The 23,775-nt window shown below is 43.6% G+C and overlaps 2 protein-coding genes across 4 annotated transcripts in view; both read left to right on the forward strand.

Moving 5' to 3' along the window:
• The first annotated feature begins 947 nt into the window (after positions 1-947).
• Positions 948-16,024, forward strand: HTATIP2 (HIV-1 Tat interactive protein 2). 2 transcript variants are annotated; one of them, XM_047071020.1, is made up of 6 exons: positions 948-1,001; positions 1,539-1,734; positions 4,059-4,166; positions 12,110-12,247; positions 14,285-14,346; positions 15,293-16,024. In XM_047071020.1, the coding sequence occupies exons 2-6, from the start codon at positions 1,540-1,542 to the stop codon at positions 15,516-15,518; spliced, it is 729 nt and encodes a 242-aa protein (XP_046926976.1). In that variant the 5' UTR covers positions 948-1,001; position 1,539; the 3' UTR covers positions 15,519-16,024. The 2 variants fall into 2 exon arrangements, with proteins under 2 accessions (XP_046926976.1, XP_046926975.1); XM_047071019.1 differs by lacking the exon at positions 948-1,001 and adding an exon at positions 1,102-1,197.
• A 2,421-nt stretch (positions 16,025-18,445) lies between these two features.
• The window catches only part of PRMT3 (protein arginine methyltransferase 3), a 139,975-nt gene continuing 134,645 nt past the window's right edge, over positions 18,446-23,775 (forward strand). The window contains exons 1-5 of one of the 2 annotated variants that reach the window (XM_047070907.1): positions 18,446-18,674; positions 18,952-19,087; positions 20,695-20,777; positions 22,475-22,524; positions 23,173-23,275. In XM_047070907.1, coding sequence (XP_046926863.1) covers positions 18,647-18,674; positions 18,952-19,087; positions 20,695-20,777; positions 22,475-22,524; positions 23,173-23,275 — 400 coding nt within the window. In that variant the 5' untranslated portion in view covers positions 18,446-18,646. Of the gene's footprint in view, positions 18,675-18,928; positions 19,088-20,694; positions 20,778-22,474; positions 22,525-23,172; positions 23,276-23,775 lie in introns of both variants that reach the window. The other variant, XM_047070906.1, reaches the window with a different exon arrangement.

The following is a 23,775-nucleotide window of genomic DNA, read 5'->3' on the forward strand; positions in this document are numbered from 1 at the left end:
GAGGCTTCCACTGCATCTATTTATCACTCCCCCAGAAGTGAAAGCCTGGATGGCAGTGTCTGATGAGCTGAGCCTAGGTCTCACCTATATATAACAATTCACAAGGAGTTGGGTGAGGGAACACATGGTTCACTTGGCTTCTAGAGGGGGAGGTGGGGTCCTGTGTCCTACTTACTTTGGAACTCCCAAAAATAGGGATAGAGTTTGAATGCTGGGCAGCCCAAAATAACCAACGTTTACAACGCAGTCTATCTCTGTTGTTCAGATTCCTACTTGTGATTCTAATTCCTGACAAGGACTTCAAGATCCAGGGCAGGCCCAATGTAGATTGTTATGTTCTAAACACCGCTGATCTGGGAGAGTGAACCACGGGATCAGGTGTGGAAGATCACCCTGGCTCACAATCTGGGACCTGGGTAGGGAAACCAGTTTTACTGGTGAGCTCTGGTGAGAGAATTACACAAGAGAAATGTCTGAAAGGCAGATAGGATGGCAGGACTTGGAGATTAATCTGGACGGTGGAAAGGCCAGGAAAAAGGAGTCAATGGGGACAGCCCAAATTTCTGACTTGAGAGAGGAGGGGTGAGGATGTGAGAATGTATAGGCAAAGCAAGACCCAAGGGAGGCAAGGAGGTTTGTTTAATTTCGGTTTGGGGTGGTTGGATGGGAACGGTTAAGGTTTTGTCATGGTGAATTCGAGATAGAGATATCCAATACACGACTGAAATGACACGTTTTAGAAAGAGACCAGCGAAGGTCGCGTCTACTGGCCGAGGCCTTGGATGAGGGCGACCTTAGCCTAGGCGGCGGCACGAAGGTCGAAAAAAGGATGCAGGCGAAGGCTGACATTTAGGAAACGGTCTCCAGGCTTCCCACCCAGCAGCGCTGCGCACGGGTTCGCGGCCCGACCCGCGCCCTCCCCCCAGGCCCCGCCCCCCCCCCGGGCGGGGCGAGGCGAGGCGAGGCAGCGGCTCTGCTAAATCACCGGAAGACGTAGTCGGGTAAGCGCGCGCTTCGGCCACCCCCGCGCGCACTTGGGAGGGGCATCCGCCGAATGGGGCGAGGGGACGCGGATCCGAGGGGAAGGGGGGATTCCCTGATATCCGGGCCCGCGGCGCTAAGCGCGGCGGCGGCGGCACTGCTGGCCGCCTTGCTCCTGCTGTGGCTTGAGGACGCGGGGCCGGGGGCCGGCTCCAGGTAACCCCTCCGTGCAGGGGACCGAGCTAGGCCCCTGCATCCCAGTGGGCGGAGGAAGGAGGGGTTGGAACCGGAGGTACCGGTGGAGAACCAGGCCCATGGGTGCCGTGGCACCTGGACGCATTCTCCTTAGGGCCCCTTCCGAGCAGTAGATTTACTCAGTTGCGGGGACGGCCAGGGCGCCACGCCCTGCAGGTGATTCAGCACTTTCCCCTGGGCCCAGACTGCGGAGAAAAATAGTACCGTTTTCTAGAACAAATAAACCACCATTGTTCCCCAGGATAAGCAAGGGCCATCCTTTAAACATCCCAAGACCACATCTGTCGATGTTATTTCTGTAGCATGGCTGAGACTGAGGCGCTGCCGAAGCTTCGGGAAGACTTCAGGATGCAGAATAAATCTGTCTTTATTCTGGGGGCCAGCGGGGAAACCGGCAAAGTGCTCTTAAAAGAAATCTTGGAACAGAACCTGTTTTCCAAAGTCACGCTCATTGGCCGGAGAAAGCTCACCTTCGATGAGGAAGCTTATAAAAATGTGGTGGGTATTTCAGCTGGGACTCAAAAATGTATTTGCAGCGATTCTGCGGAGTGAACATATTTTTAAGCCTAAAGGCTGAACGATTGCCTGTGCAGTGGTGGAGGTGATCAGAATGTGGCCAAGAATGGTCTGTGAGAGCCCTTTCTGGAAGTTTTTGTCGCGGTTTTAAGCCCAGGTCAGCTACCCACTCACTGTGTGACCTTGGGCAAAGCCCTTCTTTCAATCTAGACTCCTGTAAGGCCGGCCTGGATTGTAATGGGGCCTGGGGGGACAGAGAAGAGCACATTTTCAGAGCCATTCAAGCTGGGTTCTAGAAGCAGACCTGTAACCTGGGGCAATTTTCTAAACCACTTTGCTTGTCTTGTTTACCTGTCCACTCAATGCTGATATCAGTGAATTGCAAGCAGAGTCTATGGCAATGAAAGGTGCGGTTATTCACTTATAAGATTGCCCTCTTAACTTCCCAGGGCTGCAGCCTTGTGGATGTAAGTGGAATATTCTCTCCACTGCCAGCTTACATGGTTAGCCAAATGATACATGCCAGATTCCCCTAAATATTTGAAGTCTGAGCTTTGTACAGATTCCTTTCCTCATTTAAAGGGAGTTGTGAACTGTGGCAGATTAAACTATAATGTAATTCTGAGACCCCACAACTACAGAACTTGGTCCCATAGGCTTCACAGGTGGAACATTCTAGGTAACAAGTGTCTCACTATACATGTTCTTAACCCCTGAATACCCACGGTCAGTCATTTTGCATAGAGCTTATGTCCACCAGGACTTTTCTATTTAAAATGGACATCTTTGCTCAGACTTAGGTAATAAGTAGTTTTCATAGTCTGCCTTCATGGAATATGTCAAATACTCCTGGTAATTAAAAACGGAAATTGAGTTCTGTGCTTTGATAACTGAGTTCTGGTGGCACATCTTTTGGTTATGCACTTAATGGGAACATACTTTTCTTCAGCATTGCACATAGTGCCCTGAAAATCCTTTTGAAAAAGTTGTTACTAGGGAAGGAAAACTACATTTTATTTGAACTCCTGGGTGATGGGAACTTCTCAATCTTTTTTTTTTTTTCCCCAGTCTTTATTTATTTTGACAGAGAGGGTGCACACACAAGTTAGGGAGGGGAAAAGAGAGGAGGGCAGAGGATCCTAAGTGGGCTGACAGCAGAGAGCCCTATGCGGGGCTTGAACCCACAAACCGAATCCACAAACCACGAAATCATGACCCAAGCCAAAATCTGATGCCTAACCAACTAAGCCATCCAGGCATCCCTCAATCTTTCTTTTTTAGGTTTCACAACAAATTTATGAGGTTTCATGAAGGTTCTTAAACCTGAGTGAGCATGAAAATTACTGAGGGTGCTTATTACAAGGGCATTTTCTGCTTCAGGAGTATCGGTGCAACACCTAAGAAGAAGCCTTTCTATCAAACACTCACTGGCCGATTCTAAAATAGGTGGTTCATGAATTGGACTGAAGGAAAGATTATCATTCACATTTTATTGGTGGAAAAACAGGCACATGGTAAATAACTTGGCCAAAATCATAGGCTTAGTAAGTAGCAGGCTCGAGTCGAACCTAGGTCTTTGAGGTTCCAAACACCGTTCCTTGCCCTGAAATTATACCTCACTGGTATCCCTTCTGGTGGTATAGACAGGTCTTTTATTTTTCCAGAGAGAAAATGATAATTGAACTTGACTTTAGGGATCTAGGGATCACTTACAGTCCAATTATATATACTGTGGACATCTAAGTGCATTGTTGATTTTGAATTCAGATTAATAACTTTTTAGTGGGAGAAAATGAGCTTGCAAAATTTTTAAAAAATATGATTATGCATTTTCCTTAATTGAATTTCTATTATGTTACTAAACTCGGTTTTTCTCCTGGCAAAGTATCAATTTTATAAATAGTATCTGTAACAATCCTGTGGTCCTAGGTCTTAAAAACTACCCAGTACCTTATTAATTCTGTATAAAGTACTAAATGTGTCCATGCTTAATGTCTAATGCCCCAGCTTTCTGCCTCTCTGCACCAGTGCCGCTCTGGCCCTTTCAGAGGTTTCTTACTAAGTAAAAGAAACACTATGCGGCATCGCAATTTCCGTACCTAGGAATCTGCCCTGCTAAATAGCCTAACATGGAAAAGATAGGAGACTGGCAAGAGAAAGAGATGTCAGAGCAGAGAGCTCGCAAAATTTAATGGTAAGTGGGCAGCCTCTTCAATAATGTTCTGTAACTTATTCTTTAAATCTAGAGGGGTATTTTTCTCTTTTAATAACATCAAGTTATATACAGCTTTGTCCTTGTCGTCTAGAATCAAGAAGTGGTGGACTTTGAAAAGTTGGATGACTATGCTTCTGCCTTTCAAGGTCATGATGTTGGATTCTGTTGCCTGGGTACCACCAGAAAAAAAGCCGGGGCGGTAAGGAAGAAATAGACCCCTTTCCCTTTTGCCGGCCAGTAACGTCAAAGATTCCTTTCTTCCTCTTTTTCTTTATGTTTGTGGTGCTTAAATGTAAATAAGCTCTTATCATTTAAGATTTCATAGGCTGCCCTAGCTTTTACTATTCTTTGGATAGTACTGATAAATTCATCTTTCCTTCAAAGTAATCCTTGAGTTCAGTCCTCGTGCTGAGAGATGTCGTAAATATTTACAAGGTCTTGCCTCTTGCAAATGTTGCTGTCACCACATCCCCTGATGAAGGCAAACCATTATGTCTGAGTAAAAGTAACTGGCTCATGCTGTTGGCAGTAAACTTTTTTTTTCTTTATAAATGTTTTAAACTTAAAGCGTTCTCTCTCACATGAATGATTTGCTGGAACCTATTTTCATGCCAAGCTTTAAACTTCCGATATAGGACGTCAGAACAGAGGCACGATTCAGCTAGCCTTTGGTGATGACTCAGCCTTCGGCGATGATTCAACCCCAGTGGTGATTCAGCCTTAACTGACGCAGAACTGTTCTAATCCGTGTTTTATTTTCTTTTTAATGGTATTCTAAATTGCATCGGCCTCTGTCCAGAAGTCATAGTTTACTACCTAGTTAGAAGTCATTGCTTACTATGTAGATTCTGGGCAAGTGTTAATACATCTTGATATATACCTTGACTATAGTTTATCCCTCTGGCAGAAGATTGCTGGAGCTAAATGTATCTATTAAATATGCAGGACCACAATGCTGCTATGGGGGCTTATCATGGATTTATACACAGGCCCACGCATCAGCACCATTAGGAGAGTGCATGACTAAGAACTCTTGGTTTATACCAGCTGAGGAGTTTAGCTCAGATGTGTTTCTCTGGGCCTGCTGGTGATCCAAATAATAGTTCTATTTATGCTTTCGGTAAGGATGTATTTCCAAATTTTTGCAGTTCTGTTATGTCCACTTGGAACCCAGCTGGGTTTGAGCTCTGTGCTGAAAAGTATGGATTATAGAGAAATTGGACTTTCCCGGGAATGGGCAGATTATGTCTCCTAGAAAGGGTCATGTTCCTGCTCAGCAGCTGGTGCAGGCTTTTCTCTCCCAGGGCCAGTCACAAGCAGTGTGACCTCTGAGAGCATTGAAGAACTTTTGTTCTAGTGCATTGCAGGTTGAACTGTCTCAAGTGCCAACCTGATTTTGGTGGTGACTCAGCAAAATAAAAAACACTGCATTAGGTATGGAGCAGTTGATATTCATGACACAAGGCAAATCTCATTATAGGATGCTCCAGGAAAAAGTCTAAATTGTTTTGATGTATTCAAATCACATAAAGCAGTTTTAATCAGAGGAATCGGGTGTCTTCCCTATCCAGAATATTTTTTTAGATGGAGTTGGTTCCCTCCCCCCACCCCATCCCACCCTCAGGCTACTTGATACCTTTTGTTCTCCAAAATCAGTTTGAAAAGAAAAGTATTGGTGGGGAAGCAAGAGAAATAACCGCTAAGCCAGCTATAATCTCAGAAATGAGTTGGGGTTTAAATGGTTCAAGAGGATAGTGGCAGCAAGTAAGTTGACGTTTCCTCCAGAAAGTCTTTTTTTTTTTTTTCTAATTTGAAACTAATTTAGATTGGATGCAATATAAAGTTTGGGGGTTGTGACAACTTTAGGTAATTTAAAAGAGGTGACAGTTCACAAGTGGCTGGGTAATAATAGTTGTCTGAAGGGGGATTGTGGATTTCCAAGATCACCCTACTCCAAATTATGAGTTGGCAGCCCTCTCTATAGAAAAAGAGCTCATCAGGTGAATACTGTAAAGCCAATGCAAGCCTAGTGTCATTCTGTAGCTGTTTGGTAACTGGAACACCCCACATTTTTCCTCGGCAATATGACTTTCCATCAGAGAAGCTCCAAGAAACTCATGGTTTCTGTCTCATTCATTGTTGACACTTTGAGTAGCCATCTTACCCTCTTATGATCTTCAGTGTCTGAATTTGCTGTGGCTCTCATAACAAGGTGCCATAACCAGGGTGGCATAAACAACAGAAATGTAGTGTCTCACAGCTCTGGAGGCTAGAAGTCTGAGATCCAGGTGTTGGCAAGTTTGGTTACCCTGATGGCTGTGAGGGAGGGAACTTTTCCAGGCTTCTCTCCTTGACTCATAGATGACCGTGTTCTCTGCATGTCTCTTCAGTTGGCGTTTTTCCTGTGTGCGTGTGTGGCTGTATCCAAATTGCTCCTTTTTACAACAACAGTCCAATTGGATTAAGAACCACCCGACCCAATGTGACCTCACCTCAACTAATAATGTCAGGAACGACCCTGTTTCCAAATAAGGTCGCATTCTGAGGTACTGGAGGGTACGACTTCAGCACAGGAATCTGGGGGAGAACATTCCAACCCATAAAATTCAGTCAACCCAGATTTCTCTTGAAACTGGAGCTAGGGATAGGTCTGTTAGCCTCGTCAGCTGTTTGGATAACCATTTCCTTTAGTCGTGTTAGGTGCTGATCTTCTTTTTCACCTTCACAAGCCCCATTTGTCTCATCGGTGCAGTGGCTTCCTTACTTGGCCCCCACCCAGATCTGCTGGATCAGAATTTCTAAGGTTGGAAGCTTGGCAACTTATTTTTAGCAAGCTCCTTGGGAGATTGTGATGCGAGCCAACCTTCCTCTTCTTGTTGGACCTGCTTTCAGGAGCCTGCTTTTCTAGGTGCTGTAGTCCCCAGGTGGCCTTCACCTTGCTTTAATACATAACTTGTGTGCTAGTGAAGGTTGAAATACCCTTTGAAACCCAGATCTACATTGGCCTGGGCTGTGGAGCAAAAACTCACAGATGTCACTGAGAGTAGTGCTTTCCCCTTATGTGTATTAAGGGAAGGATGTGGTTAGTGAGTTTGAGGTGGTGTAATATGGTTTCACCTCTTCATTTGTTTCCTCGCAGTCCAGGTTCTTGGATTCTGTTGAATGGACAATGCCGTTAATGTGATTCATGGAACGATTGTAACGTTTATTAGGCATCGTTAGAGTCTCCTGGCTTCTGATTCTAATGATACATTCTTTTAATCCAGGTTGCAGACCACAGACTGTGGGTCACATCCAGCCCTCCTGTTTTTCTGCAGCCCATTTAGTTAAGAATGTTTTTGTATTTTAAATTTTTTTTTTTTAACATTTATTTATTTTTGAGACAGAGAGAGACAGAGCATGAACAGGGGAGGGGCAGAGAGAGAGGGAGACACAGAATCTGAAACAGGCTCCAGGCTCTGAGCTGTCAACACAGAGCCCGACGCGGGGCTTGAACTCACGGACCGTGAGATCATGACCTGAGCCGAAGTCCGACGCTTAACCGACCAAGCCACCCAGGCGCCCCTGTTTTTGTATTTTAAAATGACTAAAAAAAAAACCCAAAAGGGGAATAATACGTCATGATGTGAAAATATAAGAAACTCAGATCTCATTATCCACGAGTAAAGTTTTACTGGAACACAGCTGTTCTCATTACCTAATGTATTGTCTGTGGCTGCTGTTGTGCCCTGCTGGCAGAGCTGTGTAACTTAACATAAGCCTGCAAATCTGACAGTTTTTGCGATCTCATCCTTTATAGGAAAGGCTCTCTGACTCCTGTTGTAATCTGTACTGTTTAATTTGATGCCTGAGAGGGTGCTCGTGAAGTGATAGGGCCCCCGCTGGTTCGAGGCTCTGGATACCAAATAGCCATGGATGTCCTGGTTAGCTCCCATGGGCCACTGCCTCCTCATTGGTAATGAGAAGGAGGTGACCACTGAGACCCCTTTGGTCTGCAGAATTCTTTGACTTCCATCACACAGAAAGAAGAATGCCCCAACTGGAAACATTTTGTGAGAACGTAGAGATGAACTCAGGAATCTCAGTACCTGTTTGATTTTTATTTTTTTCTCCAGAGCTTTTTCTCTAACCAAGATCTTGGTTCCCGCGCGCTGTGCATCAAATACAGAGATGCCCTCCAGGACACAAACAGACGGGGTTCAGATTATGCCATTTGTTGTTTGTCAGCATCTCTGTTTTCTAGTCTAATTTTATGGGCTGGATTGCAAAGGGAGTAAAGGAGAAAGAATCTGAAGCAGGAATATGGCTAAGTGGGCCCCTTTACAGGATGATAGATCCTCCCTCCTTGGAGAAGGAGGCCCCAGATGTTGAATTGTTGTGGCAGGCTCGTTGACCATGCCAGTCAGCACTGAAATACCTTGTTAGGACGAGTTGTATCTTAAGTCACAGTGTTCCCACTTTTGACACATGTGTAAAGAAGATGAGAAGAAATACTTAGTAGCTTTGGATTTTAATACGATTCAAAGAGTCATTGGAGAATATGTCTCCCTGGATGTTTGTGGAGCCTGTGAAGATATGTCTGCCGAGTTGTATTACATTGTGCTTATTCTTTTGAGCAGGTGCTGGGAAAGGAAATTTATAGCGGGAACTTATTTGATCAGTTCTTTTTTCTAGCTTAAAGTAAGGCACACTGGCTATAACAGAATGGATGTAATGCTCTCAGAAGAGATATCTTTTTCTCCTGCCATATGGTTAGGGAAACTAAACACTGTTTTTCCAAAAATTGTGTTTCTTGGATATGAAGTAGCTTGTTTCAGCTTGTTTCTCCTATTGTTTTTTTTTATTTGTGCAGTTAGAGAACAAGAAAGGATGTTATTAAGATTTCAAAGATAGCTTCCTCCTGTCTCTAAATGGAATCTTCCTCACTCCAGAGAAAATTAGTGTGGGTTGGTATCTCCGAGTCTGTCACCAGGATCCACATTTAAGTTTGGTTTCTAAGTCCTTGAAAGCCGTTGACCCCTTTGCTTTTGAGTTTCATTCACAGCTAAAAGGCCATGCATCAGGGTGGGGGAAGTGAAATTCAAAATTTGTGGGCTTGGAAAAATGCGTATTTATAATCAGCTTGAGGGCTCAGAGGATTTGTGAAATCATTTTGGATTAACAGCCATTGATTGCTAATAAAACAATCTTTAGCTTTGTCCAGAGAACAGCAATGGAGAAAGGTATGGGCACCTTGTCAACGGGGCCCATTGAGCAGGGATGACGGGCTAAGCGTGGGGGTCTCTGCGGCAGCGTGGGTGCTCGTCCTGCAAGGAGTGGTTGTCAGTTGTTCGCCGGGCTGGTGAAAGGAAGGACGCCAGAGTGTGATGGCTGGGGTGGTATTGATGTGCTTTAGCGGACTAATCAGATTGAAAAAGTCCCATGGCATTTATGTCACTCTAATTTTCATCTAACAATTGGAGACGGCAGCACTCTATTAAGGAGAGGTTGATCCAGAACTAAAGCCAAATAAATTAGGGTCTCAGTTTAATCAAATTATCCCTTTACTGGCCCTGGATTAAGCGAGAGAGACAGCGTCGGTCCAGGCACTTGTGATTGGCCGAATCTTTCCTTTATTTTTACAGAAGCCGATAGAAGAGAAAGCATTTTAACAGCGACAGCTATGATAACGCTCCCAAGCAATAGTGCTAAAACAACTGAAAAGACAAAAAGGAATTTATTCCACTAGTCCACTCTGTAATTTCATTGTGAATAACGAACCTGTTATTGAAATCAGAGTTTGGGGAGTGGGGTTGAGGGGAAGAAATAGATGTGGAAGAGGAGCCGAGGGCTTTAGAATTTTTCTTTGTAGCTTTGGATTATTTTTCTTGGCACACGTTCAGCACATGTAAAATCTCAATTCGGAGACTGGCCCTGAAGGGAATCCCATCCCTCTCTCAGGATGAGCTGAGTCGTAAACTCAGTTTGCTTCATACTGGTGTAAAAGAGCAGCATCGTGAGTTGGAATGAGTGTGTAGGGGGTGTGCTGTGAGGAATGAAAGTGCAAGTGTACAACACAGAAGGAGATGGTGATGACGTGTGGGGACCGAGTGAAGTTTCTGTTGTCTCAAATAAGGCAGAAACGTAGCCCTGCCCTGCAGGTAGTGGATATAGTTGGAAATGTACTGTCAGTGATGACCAAGGACAGGAGAGGCTTTGGGGGGAGGAGTGACGTTCTAGTTCTCGATCTGGGAGCTGGTTGCAGAAGGTGTTCAGTTTATGAAAATTCATCGAGCTCTATATTCACGACATGTTCACCTTTACGATCTGTTTTTATACAAAGTTGGAAAAGTTTTCTTGGGCCTGTTGTTTTCAAACTGAAATCTCTTAGTTTCCTATTGCTGCTGTCACCAATTGCCTCAACTTTAGTGACTTAGGACCACATAAATGTATCATCTTGCAGGTCTCTAAGTTAGAAATCTGACGCAGATTTCGCTGGGATAAAATCAAGGTGTCGAGTGGGCTGTGTTCCCTTCTGGAGGCTCTGGGGAGAAATCCATTTCTTTACCTTTTCCAGCTTCTAGAGGCTGCCTGCATGCCTTGCTTCACCGTCCCCTCCCTCCATCTTCAGGGCCGGCAACAGGGGACTGAGTGCTCCTCACATTTCTCTGCTTCCTTTTTCCACCTCTAAGGACTCTTGTGACTAATTGGGCCCAGTTAGATAATACAGAATAATCTTATTTTAAGGTCAGCTGATTAGCAACCTTAATTCCACCTGCAGCCTGAATTCTCCTTTGCCGTGTAACCTAACATATTCACAGGTATGGGGGTCGGGACATGGACATCTTTGAGGGGCCATTATTCTCATCCCCCCCCCCCAGGTTATGAATTAGTCATTGTCGTTAGCTGGAGGCAGTGTGAGATAAGAAGGAAGATGGATACAATGGAGACACCACTCAGAGTCAAGAATTTGCATTCCACTCTCAGCTTTCTCTTCTTAGAAGGAAGTTCACCAGACGCCAGCCCTTGTTTTCACATCTCCATGATGACGGGGTTGGACGTGATACTTCCTGAGGTGCAAGACAAACATCTCCTTACGAAATAAAACATGTAGGATCCAAAACTACTACAGGGAAAATTTTTAGTTAAAATAAAAAAAATCACCAGGGTAGTAATATGGTCTTCAGATTTGGAATTGTCATTATAGAAAACCTCATCATAGAGTTGTGGGTGTGTATGAAGTTCAGCTTCACTAGGCTTTAGACTCTTGTCCAGCCGTGTGGAGATCGAGGATGCCAGCATCCTGGTCCTGAGAAGCCGTTACTTGATGGAATTCTGTGTTTTGGGTACCGGCATGTGACCTTCCGTTAGTTAGGCCCTGGAAGTGAGTTTCCGTTCTGTTGTTTGCACCATGCTTCCCCTTCCTCCTTTATTGCTACTTAGTTCTTCTTTTTTTTCTCTCTAATTGGATTTGCCTTTTCTCTTCTTTTGTTGGATTGTATTCATTCATTCAGATATTTTTAGAGTACCTCTTGTGTGCCAGGCACACACCAATGCTGAGATATGAATTAAGAAGAAAGACCCAGCCACTGCCCTCACCAGACTGAGTCTAGACCGGGGGCCCCCAAACATTCCCGATCATATACCTCTCAGTAAAACAATTTGAGGATTCACTCTTCATTAATATGTAAAGTATGATGTAAAACATATACAAAATTGGAAATTAAATAGACTTTGTTTTGGTAGTGCCCAGATAGTGTTCTCGGCTGTGCCTTCAGACCCTGTACGTTAAACCTGACACAGACAAAACAGAGAAAAGAGAGAGAGGGTTGTAAGCTTGTAAAGTTATTAAAAGACAGAGAAATGTGTGAGTTAAAGCAGTTTCTCAGCCTGACCTTACTGTTCCTTTTGCTCCTTGCAGATTTGTTTGGTGTCTGTGTTTCCATGTCACCGTCCTTATTTTCTCACTGGCCTCGCTGCTAAAGCTGGTCTGTCTATCCTGAGGATCATATTTGGAGTCTTTCCCAGGGTCTATGCTTGGTTGCATTTTATTTAGATCCCCATTCCCCTGCAGGCCTCCTGGCCTGCCACCCAACCTGAATAGTAATCTTTAAGATGAACTCACAGCTTTTTGGAAATAACTCCCATCCTTTTCACCCTCAGGAAGGATTTGTTCGTGTTGATCGAGATTATGTCCTCAAGTCTGCAGAGCTGGCAAAAGCTGGAGGCTGCAAACATTTTAACTTGATGTCCTCTAAAGGAGCTGATAAGTCGAGCAATTTTTTATATCTGCAAGTTAAGGTTTGTGCGTATTTCTGTCTTTCATATATTTTGGAGAACCCTGGTTAATTGGCAATACTAAATAATGTAAAATTATAAATAATACAGAAAGGCATTAAATGCATTAGATTCTTTTTTTTTTTTAATAATGACAGGGACTGTTTTTTGCACGGGTATGTTTAATAAACAGGAGTGATTGGAAAGATAATTCCCAGTGTCTTTCCCCCTGTGGAGTATCTGGTAATTATGAAATAAGATGTAGCAGCTCTGGTCTTGAATATTAGCATGGAATCTTAGCATGAGAAGAGACTTCGAGGCAGTGATTCTTAAACTCTTCCTGAGTAGGTGATATTTTATTATTGGGTATGGCTTTTGCCCCCAAGGTTTCTTGTTTGGGGATCTCCAAGGCTAGCCCCCAGTTTGGCAAATTGTGAGAAGTTCTCACAGGCCTCAGCATATACACTCACAGCCACAATTTATTACAGGGAAAGCAAAGGCAGTAAACAGGGAAGGATGAATGGGGTGAAGTCCAGAGGAAATAGGCACAGGCTTCCAAGAGTCCTTTTGCAGTAGAGTCACACAGGCTTAATTTTGCCGCAATGCGTGTTGAGAATATGAGAGAAAACTTTCTGACCCCAGGAGTTGAGAGTTTTTATGGGGTCAGCCACATTGGCACCCTGAGCCTGGAAAAAATTATAAACTTCCAGAAGGAAACCAAGTGTTCAGCATAAACCACATTGTTTATACAAGCAGTTTAGGCGCTATAAACTACCCTACCGGTTGGGTAATGACAGGGACACTCCTGAAATCCAAGTTCCTAGACACAAGCCAAAGGTCAAGTGGGCCTTTCTAAGATAGTAGAGTCTCAGCCTGCTATCTTAACTCTGTTATGCACGCTGCAGATAGAGACAAAACATACCTTTGTAAAAACTAAGGGATTTGTCCACATAAACACTTGCATGTGAATGTTCATAGAAGCATTTTTCATAATAGCCAGAGCGTGAACAACCCAAATGCCCATCAGCTGATGAATGGATGAATAAAATGTGGTATATACAAACAAAAGAGTATTATTCAACTATAAAAAAGGCATGACACATGCTATAACATGGGTGGACGTTGAAAACTTTATGAGGGGCTGGTCACAAAAGGCCACAACTTGTATGATTCCATGTATATGAAATACCCAGAATAGACAAATCTATAGAGACAGAAAGATTAGTGGTTGGATAGAGCTTGTGGGAAGGGGATGGGAGTGAATGCTGGTTGGTGTGGGGTTTTTTGGGGGGGGAAGGTGATGAAAAAATTCTAAACTTACGTGGTGGTGAAGGTGGCAGAGCTCTGTAAATATAGTCAAAAACATTAACTTTACAAAAGTGTTTAAAACTACCCAAGATTGTGTGATGCATCAGGTTAGGTGCCAAGTGAATGGTATGAACAGGCCCAGAAAGAGGGGGAATTCATGCCACTGAATCCACACGGCCTTTAGATGTTCCCATGGCCTGAGCTCCTCTGGCATTTCTGTTCATAGAGATGCTGGCATGAAAATTCATAGTTTGTTTAATAAATTTAATTGAAAGCCATCATGTAGATGTAATCTCACTGTCTCTTGAAATTTGATGGGGTTTGTTAGGAAGACAGTAATGTAGAGGATCAGTGGGTCCTCTGACTTTACTGGAACTACCTGGAAACCAAAAAAGGTTGATGTTCGTCAGCCTGCGACATTAATTCTAGACTAAGGGGAGGTTATTCATTGATGGTTGAACGCCTAACATGTTACTTACCCTCTGGATCTATTTTAAAATCAGTCACACGAGAGGCCAGGCTGACCATGCAGCCATCCTCTCATTCAGTACATCTTTTTGAACTCTCTACTGCCTGTGAAGATTAAATGATCTCTTCCTTAACTTCCCAGAATCTAAAATTCTGGATAAGGATATTTATAATTATTCGACCTCCAGAAGCAGATTATCTTCAAAACCCCAAGGTATTCCCTCTTAAGCATTATGATGCATTGGTCTTCTTGATTAAACGCTAAAATTTGGTTTTTATTAACAGGGAGAAGTGGAAGCTAGGGTTGAAGAATTACAATTCGAACGTTACTCTGTGTTTAGGCCTGGGTAAGCATTCATCCTGCCCACGAGTATGCCGCTGTTCATTCTTCCCTAGAAGTTAGTTTTTCATTTGAAGAGGCTGACAGCTAAGCTCTCCAAGATATGAAAGAAGCTGGCTGGAGATAGATTGCTTCTCTGAAGAACATACCTTTGGCTTTGGAGGAAAGGGCGGACACTTTGGTAGTGCCAGGTTCAGAGTAGTCTGGAATTTCCTGGGTAGCTTTTGCTGCCTTAAAAAAAAAAAAAGTCCTCTTCATTCACCAAACAAAATATCTTTTACCCATTGGCTTAATCTGTTCAGGCTGCCATGACAGAATAACACCACAGACTGGGAGGCTTAGGCAACAGAGATTTATTTTCTCACAATTCTGGAGGCTAGAAGTGCAAAATCAAGGTGCCATCAGAATTAGTGTCTGGTGAGGCCTCTCTTCCTGGTTTGTAGATGGCCTGACGTGGTCTTTCCCTTGTGTGCACATGGAGAGATCTCTGCTATCTCTCCCCCTTCTGTAAGGATACCAGTCCTATCAGATCAGGGTCTTACCCTTATGACCTGGTTTAACCTTAATTACCCTCATAAGTGCACTGTTTTCAAATTTTTTTTTTTTTAACGTTTATTTATTTTTGAGACAGAGACAGAGCATGAACGGGGGAGGGTCAGAGAGAGGGAGACACAGAATCTGAAACAGGCTCCAGGCTCTGAGCTGTCAGCACAGAGCCTGACGCGGGGCTCAAACTCACAGACTGCGAGATCATGACCTGAGCCGAAGTCGGACGCCCAACCGACTGAGCCACCCAGGCGCCCCAAGTGCACTGTTTTCAAATACAGCCACACTGGGTGTTAGAGCTTAAACATGAATTTGGGGGAGGGCATGGGCACCATTCAGTTCATAACACCCTCTATGGTCTGAATACAATAAACCATCTCTTCCTCGGTTTTTCTTTTTCCCTTTAGAGTTCTCTTGTGTGATAGGCAAGAATCTCGTCCAGGTGAATGGTTGGTTAGGAGGTTCTTTGGCTCCTTACCAGAATCTTGGGCCAGTGGGCACTCTGTGCCGGTGGCGACTATGGTTAGGGCAATGCTGAACAACGCAGTGAACCCAAGTGGCAAGAAGAAGGAACTGCTGGATAATAACGCCATCCATGACCTGGGAAAAGCCGATGACTCTCTCAAGCCGTGACCATGCTGGGGAAATGCTTCCCTCTGTAAAATGCAACACTCACCACCTAATTGGTACTCTCGGTGTCTAAAAGAAGTCAGTGTGTCTTAACTGCGGTTTCACTATTCTCAGCTGCCAGATCCAATAAAAAAATTATTGTATTCTGCATCAGCAGTGCAGAGCCTGCTTGTCCGTATATGTACGTCACCCAGGGAGCTTTTCAAAATTAGATTCACAGGCTGTGCCTCGACCTCTGAATCAGAATCTTCAGGGTGTGAGCACAGCGATCTGTTGATTTGTTTTAGCTTCCCCTGGTGGTTCTGGTGCCACTGGTGGGGAGGCCTGCTTTGAAAGGCTTGTCTGCCGTCAGAGCAGCAGTACAGACCTTTCATATTTTGCAGGGGAGTTCTGTTCCAAAATTGTCATATTTGTGTTTCTTAGTTACCTGGTGCTGACTGCTGTATTTGTGTAAAGGAACATTGTGCCTTACTACTTCTTTAGAATATGTAATAAAAGTTATTACATAACTGCGCTTGTATAATCATGGGGAAGTTAAACATAGGAAGGAAAACAAATGAACAAGTCCTGGGTGCCTCTTATATGGTTAGGAAATGTCCAAGTATTAGTGGTAATATGTAGCATTTTGGTCAGTTGGGTGGTATAATACTGGTTAGTATTTATCAAGTGCCAGCCTTTACATATGCTATGTGTCTTGTAACCCTCCAACAATCCTTATAATCCTTATAGGTTTGAGTATTATCCCCATATCTTAGATGGAGAAACTGAGCCTCACTGTGGTTAAGCGCCTTGCCCCAAAGTCTGAAGCTGAAGACCTGAAGCTAGGAAATGGCAGAGCCAGGATTCTAACCCAAGTCAGCCTGACTGCATAGCTTGTATTTGTAACCGCTCTATAAAAGCCTCCAGTATCTGTGTATTTCCAGGAAGTTCCGTTAATTGTGACTGGATTAGTACATGCTATGGATGAATAAAATTGAAATATGTGGTTTCTTTTATAGGGTCTAGGATCCCTGTAGTAATTAACCATAAAATGTTCACATAGCCAGTAGAAGTGTATGTCAAGGTGCACACTTGAAAAACTATGGACAAAGAAAGATGCAGAAGGAAGGGTCAAAGTCAAGAAGAGTACACAGTGTTAATTTCCATCCAGGAACAAAGGGTAGTGGTGAAACTTGTCTTAACTTCTGTGCTGAGGGAAACAAAGTGATTTGAGTGATTCAATTTTTACAGAGTCTAGGGGATGCCAGGTACCTTTCAAGCTTCAGTGAACACCAGAGGATAAAGGCTATCCCCTTTAATTGGGAGGGTATATCTGTAGAATGGACTGGACATTCCCATTCTCAATCACCTAGGAAAGAGATGTATTTTAGGATGGGGTAGGGTCTTAGGATGTGGACTTCAGAAAGGAGAGGGAACGTCTTGCTCCTGCCAGGCGGGGTTCCTTTGGGGCTGGACTCTGAAGAGCCTGTGGTTTGGGTGATAACAAGCGTGGGCTCCATAAAGGGAGGCATGAAATGAGGGGACCCTGTGAGGATATACTGAGGCCTGTGGGAAACCAATATTTGATAGATACTGTCCTCTAGGAGAGGAATACATTCATAAGAGTTTAGCAATACAGGGCATCATTTTCATTCAGCAAATTTAATGAGTACCTATTAGGAGTTAAACCATGTTTATGTGCCAGAGAAATGAAAGCAAAGAGACAAGGCCCTTACGTTCATACACAGTGCTGGGGGTAAGACAAAAAAAACAAACAGAAAACAAAACAAGCAAATGGTAGGTGCTAAGAAAGAAACTAAGTGGGGGCTGCTGGAATGGCAGTGGAAACTTTTAGAAATGGTGGTTTGTATTTGTATTCTTAGCAAAGGCCTCATTAGCTCTAAATCAGAGGCTGGAGGGTGGGACCCAGAGTGAAGGGTTGAGTTGAGATGGAAGTCAGGATTACGCCCAAGCCAAGGTAGTACATTTAATGGGATAAACGTGCTAGCCTCTGGGACTAGAAGCCTGCGACAATTCCCTACAGAAGTGACTGCTGTCAACTCCCACCTGACAAAGCATTCTGTGGCTTGAGTACATGCTCAGAAGGAGGAAAAATGGCATAAGGTAGGAGAACGTTTGTGTTCCTCCCACATAGTGGCCGTAACATTACTTTCTAAACGTATGGAAGAGCATCTCTCCTTCGCGTAACCGACAGGGTCAGCTGCTTCCCATTGTTCAGGACAAGTTAACACTTATGTGTAAGCACTTTACATGTATCAAGTCATTTTATTCCTACAGTAGTTCTGTGGCTAGTGAAGTCACTATCCCCGTTTTGTAGTTGAGGAAGTGGCGGCAGAGGTCTTGATCTTGCTCAAGATCACAGTAACAAAGTGACGGAAGTAGGATTCAGACTGAGTAGGTCGGCTCCGGAGTCTGTGCTCTCACTTAACCACTGCACTTTAAAGACTAAAATCCTTAAAACGGCACCAGGCTTTGGTCCCTATGTAGGCTCTTGTACACCCACAATGCCTCCTGTAGTTCCCTCTCCCCACCCTGCTGCACCCTACTGCAGGAGATCAGGTAGCTCAGGAATTAGAGTGGTGGCCCAGGCTCTTGCCTGCGCTCCGCCGCCTCCGCCACCAGAGGGCGCCCCAAGCGGGCCGCTCCTCCACTAACTGCTGGTTCCTAGAATAAGGGACGCACAGAGGGCGCGGTGCCCGCTGCAAAACAGTTGTGGCGTCTCTCCGCCTCTGGGCTCGGGGGCGCGAGTGAGAACCTCCCGCTAAGACCCGCCGCAGCGCGAGGAGGAGACAAAGTCACGTCAAAGCCTGCGACGTTCAATCCCCGCTTCAGCGCTTACTCTGCACGCACTACGTCAACCCGGAGGCTGCAGGAGGCGGAGCTCGGGCTCTCGCCCCGCCCACCCAACTCACGTGACCAACAACCGTCGCCTCGGGGCCGGAAGCGCTCCCAAGCCCACGCGCGCGCTCTCGCGTTTCCAGGCGACCGGGAGCCTCCCCAACTCTGGGCCCTGCCGCGCGCTGGCGCTTGTTCCCGGTTTTCCGGGCCCGGAGAGCTCGGAAGCGGCTGCGCGCACGCTGCCCAGCCCGGTCCCCGCCCCCAGGCGCGCGGGGTTCCGGGGCAATACAGCCATGTGCTCGTTAGCGTCGGGCGCTGCGGGTGGGTATTCCTGGTCCCTTAGCACCCGGTTCGCCCAGCCCGAAGGCCGCGCCGCCGCGGGCCGGGAGAAAGACCCTCCTATCCCGCTGCGTCTCCTGGACGCGGGGTCGGACGGTGGGGCCTGGCAGGGAGGGTGAAGGAGGTGCGCCGGCAATGGCCGCGGGGAGCGGGGCGGGGGCAGCATCACCACTCCCCCCCCCCCCCCACTTCTGCTTCACGTGTGCCCTGCTAGCACTGGTGTCCGTCTCGGGCAGGGCTAATCGTTTGCGTGTGCTAGGCGGCCGGGGTGCTATGGAGGACGAAGACGACCTGCCAGAGCTGTCCGACAGCGGTGACGAGGCCGCCTGGGAGGATGAGGACGATGCTGATCTACCCCACGACAAGCAGCAGACCCCCTGTCTGTTCTGTGACAGGTTCGTCCACCCCAGTGCCAGGCGTCACCCCCAGGGTGCCGGGCCCTGTGGGTACCTGTGGTCCGCAGTCGAACCCGAGCGGCCTGCCCTCAAATCCTTGAACCAGTGGAGTGATGGTTTGTTGAGAAGGCAGAAGCACAGTAGCTATAGAGAGAGAGCCATGAACTGGAAGGCAGGTTATACTAGTTCTCTTCGACAGCCTCAGTTTCCCCTTGTGTGAAATAAGAGGGTTTGGACAGAATCTATGGTTCCCAAATCTAGTTGAGCACCCTTTAAAGTCTCACCTGAGACTTTAAAAAGATACTGAACTCTGCACCACAGCACTTCTAAATCAGTCATGGGATCTAGAAATTTCCTATTTTTATAAAGACATTTTCTGAGGTTATTCTAATGAATAACCCGTTTGGGAGTCACTAAACTAGATAATCCCTTGGGTCCCTTCCAGCTTTACCATTCATTCTATAATTCATTTATAAGTGGAGAGCTACTCAAGTTACAGCAGAGCTTCTCAAGTTACAGCATTATTTCCATTTGAACTATCCAAAGAATCATCTTTCCTAGGTAGGGGCTCCCCACCTATGGAAGAGAAAGGAATTGATGCATTTTTCACTTAGGGAAAAAGAGACTGCAGTGTCAATAACTTGTTCAAGGTCACAATGCTGTGGTTTTCTTATATCCAAATCCCTATACTTTGCACTTAAAGTTCTGCCTATTCATCTCAGTAAGCTTTGACTTTGGCCGACTTTCTGGGCAAGTGGCTTGGCATTGGCCAGTATTACTTTAATAAACATTTGCCAGTTTCCCATAAATCTGGGCATGGTGCTGATTGGTGGTGTATTAGCTCCTCTTGATTCGTCATTGTTCTCACATGTAGCGTCATTTGCGTAGGTACAGAATGTCTATGTTTCCTTTAGTTGTCATAAAATAATATTTATTGAGCATCAGGGATGTATTTCTCTGTGATAGGCTGTATATAAGCACAGCAAGGTAAACATCGGTTGTAAACTAACTGCTGCATTTGTGCTAGGCGCTCAGAAGTATGCAGCTTCTCTGCTGTATATTTCTATCGTAAGTGTCCTTCAGTTTTGCAGGTCACATAATAAAGAGGCCTGGTCCTCACAGTGTCCGTAACACAAGTACTTTCAGAACACTACAAGATTACCTTTGAAATATGGCACTTTGGGAATATGCCAGCTGTAAAAATTACATGTTATGCTTTATTTCTAAAAGCAGTTTGAGCTGTTGCAGTTCAAAGCCTCTGGAAGCAGCACTGACAGAGAGGAGAAAAGAATCTTCTGTAGGGAATTTTCGTGTCTTGAGGGAAATAGAATCTATCAAAGGGAGTTCTCTTCCTTAAAAGCCTTCTGATCATCTCAGTGCTATTATTTGGCAAATAAATTAACTTTGACATTTAAAAAGGTTGTTAGGGGTGTAAAATGGGACTCAGAAGTTGTAATTCCCTGTAGTGGTGCTGGGTTCCTCTCATGTACAGGTACGTTTGTTTTTTTCTTAGAAACCACCAGAAGGGGGGGGTATATATTTTACATGAAATCCATATTTAGACTTTTGAGGGGACTGTTTCATAAAGCTGTCACTTGATTTTTCAGGTTATTTACATCTGCTGAAGAAACATTTTCACATTGTAAGTCTGAGCATCAATTTAATATTGATAACATGGTCCATAAACATGGTGAGTATTTTTTAGAATAAAGGAAATTGTTGTTGTGAAATTTAAGTTCAAACTTTGTATTCTTCCAGAACTTTCCTCTACAAGTTCAATATGGTGAAAAATATAGGAGCAGCCTATCTAATGAAGTTTTTTTGACAAGTGGCCTTTGAAGAAGGACTAATTATAAGTCATTCTTCTAGATAAGATTCACTGTATTTAAGCTTGTATTGACTTCACAACTAAAAAGGAAAAAACAACATTGGCATGTGATTGCATTTTTATCGTATTAGAACTAGGGAGAGCAAGGACAGAAGTGGGCTTTGGAAAGGGTGGTGGTCGTTATGGAAAAAGCTCACCAGGTCAGAGCATAACATGAACTTCAGGGCATACAAAGTTGAGTTTGGTAAGAGTATAGAAAAAGGAATGATGAAGTTAAGGTGGTAAGCAAAATACTTAGATGATGATTCTTTTGAAACTTGCATTTACACATGCTTCCTTTATAATTAAAGTCTTCTACTTCTTTAAATGGATGCAGAAGTGCTACACTATTCCACTAAAATTAAATACAGAATTGTTTTTTTAGTCCCTGCATTTACTATCAACTAGAAAAGACATTAAACATGTGATACGTTTATAAATCAATAAATTCAGCTGCAACTGCTTTTGTAAGACATGAATGACTTATTCTCATTTGTTTTTTTATGTGCATTTTTTAATGTTTATTTATTAGAGAGAGAGAGCGTGCACACAAGTGGGGAGGAGCAGAGAGAGAGGGAGAGAATCCCAAGCAGGCTCTGTGCTGTCAGTGTGTCCCTTTATGTGCATTTTAAAACTGAACTGGAATCATACTTTAAATATAATTTTGAGGTATGCCTGGGTGGCTCCTTTGGTTAAGCACCTGACTTCAGCTCAGGTTCGTGAGCACAAGCCCCACATTGGGCTCTGTGCTGGCAGCTCAGACCCTGGAGCCTGCTTCGGGTTCTGTGTCTCCGTCTCTCTTTCTCTGCCCCTCCCCTGCTTGTGCGTGCTCTCTCTCTCTCTCTCTCTCAAAAATAGTTACGTTTTTAAAAATAATTTTGTAATTTTTTTATTTAATAGAGGTTTTTGTATGCTATTATGCATATAAAACATTTTCAACGCTGTTATATTTCTCATAACAACATTATTCATGACAAATAATGCCCAGTTGGTTGGACATTCTATTGCTTTTCCTTGCTTTAAATCCTGCTTCATTTCCGGAAAGAAGAGAACCAGAGAACAAGCCTTATTGTTTTTTAACTTACATGATTTAACTTAATATAAAAGCTATTTCACTTTGTATACTCCATGTCTGACAAAATTATAATTTGGTAGGCACCCTAAAAATAGGGGATTTAAAACTTTTGGCTGTAATATCAACTGTCAAATAGTTGTTAAAATCTACAACCAAATTTTCCTGATTTGTGTTGTTTTTACAAATGAGGATTTGAATTCTAAAAATTAATTTCCTACTGTTTAGAAATGCAAGAAAAACATTAAAAACTGTCATCCATATGGCTGTTTCTTCAGATATTCAGAAGTATTAAAGTTACTATTTCTAGTTCTTAAGAAATTCAAAATATTGTAAGTTGTAGTTTAGAGGACAGAAATATTTTATTATTTAACCTCTATAGAACAGGTCAATTAGACAAACTCCTCTTATATGAAAATAGATGAATTATCTTTTTTTTCCCTTTTAGGACTGGAATTTTATGGCTACATTAAACTAATAAATTTTATTAGACTTAAGGTAAGTTGGTAGCTTAATTTATAATTTTGCTTGGAAACAAAAGAAACACCACAGTGACTAATGATGCCCTGGTTTTAGAAAAATACAAAGAACTGCTAAATGAGAAACTGTTTTAGATTTAGCAGTCATCACATTGGGGGAATCGTGGACGTTAGGAACTTGTCCAACATGCAGCACCAAGTAAATGAATACACACCATGCTTAGTAATGTTTCATTTTTAACTGTGTCTAGGAGGTGAATTGTTGTTATGTGAAAAAGTAATTGAGTGTCAAATAATGGGAAATACTGATACACAATATTTCTCTAAGATCAGAAATAATTTCTAGTGTGATTCCAAGTACTGTGGTTGTCTTTTCTATTTTTCAAATACTTTGTCCTTTTTTCTCTTCTATTCAAATGAATGTTTATGTTGCCACTTCCTCCAAATCCAAACAATATTGAATCCAACATTGAAACCATATTGCATATTAATGTAAGCAGTCATCTAATCAAGTTAATGAAGTGAGAGGTGAACATAGACTCTGTAAATAGAGGTTTTACATAAGGTAGACATGGTTCCTTTTTTTTAACTTAATTTTCCTAGTTTTTGCTAGGGGTGGTTTGTGATTATATACAATGAAAAAACATGCAATTAATTTTATATCCAGAATCCTACAGTTGAGTATATGAATTCCATATACAACCCAGTGCCTTGGGAGAAAGAAGAGTATTTGAAGCCAGTATTAGAAGATGACCTATTACTTCAATTTGGTAAGATGAACTTACAGTATCTACTTTAATGTAGGGTCATTTGTAATGGCAAAATGATGGTTAAAAGTGTTCTAGGAAAATATATTACCTCCTTAATTCTCTGAAGACTTCACCAGGTGGTTGGTCTCAATAGGAAAGTTAACTTTAAGAACTGCTAGTCACACTGATCATTACCAGAGAGAAATTTAGAAATGGGAGCTTGTTTAAACATTGTATACAAGATGTTCTGAAACATAGGGAGACTTGAGAAAATAATTTTTCTTTTTTTTTTTAACATTTATTTATTTTTGAGACAGAGAGAGACAGAGCATGAACGGGGGAGGGTCAGAGAGAGAGGGAGACACAGAATCTGAAACAGGCTCCAGGCTCTGAGCTGTCAGCACAGAGCCCGACGCGGGGCTCGAACCCACGGACCATGAGATCATGACCTGAGCCGAAGTTGGACGCTTAACCGACTGAGCCACCCAGGTGCCCTGAGAGAATAATTTTTAATTGTAGGC

Source organism: Lynx rufus, unplaced genomic scaffold, assembly GCF_022079265.1.
Source record: "Lynx rufus isolate CCGP_SWC_20201006 ecotype Redwood Valley unplaced genomic scaffold, mLynRuf1.p SCAF_9, whole genome shotgun sequence".
Taxonomy (NCBI): Eukaryota; Metazoa; Chordata; class Mammalia; order Carnivora; family Felidae; genus Lynx; species Lynx rufus.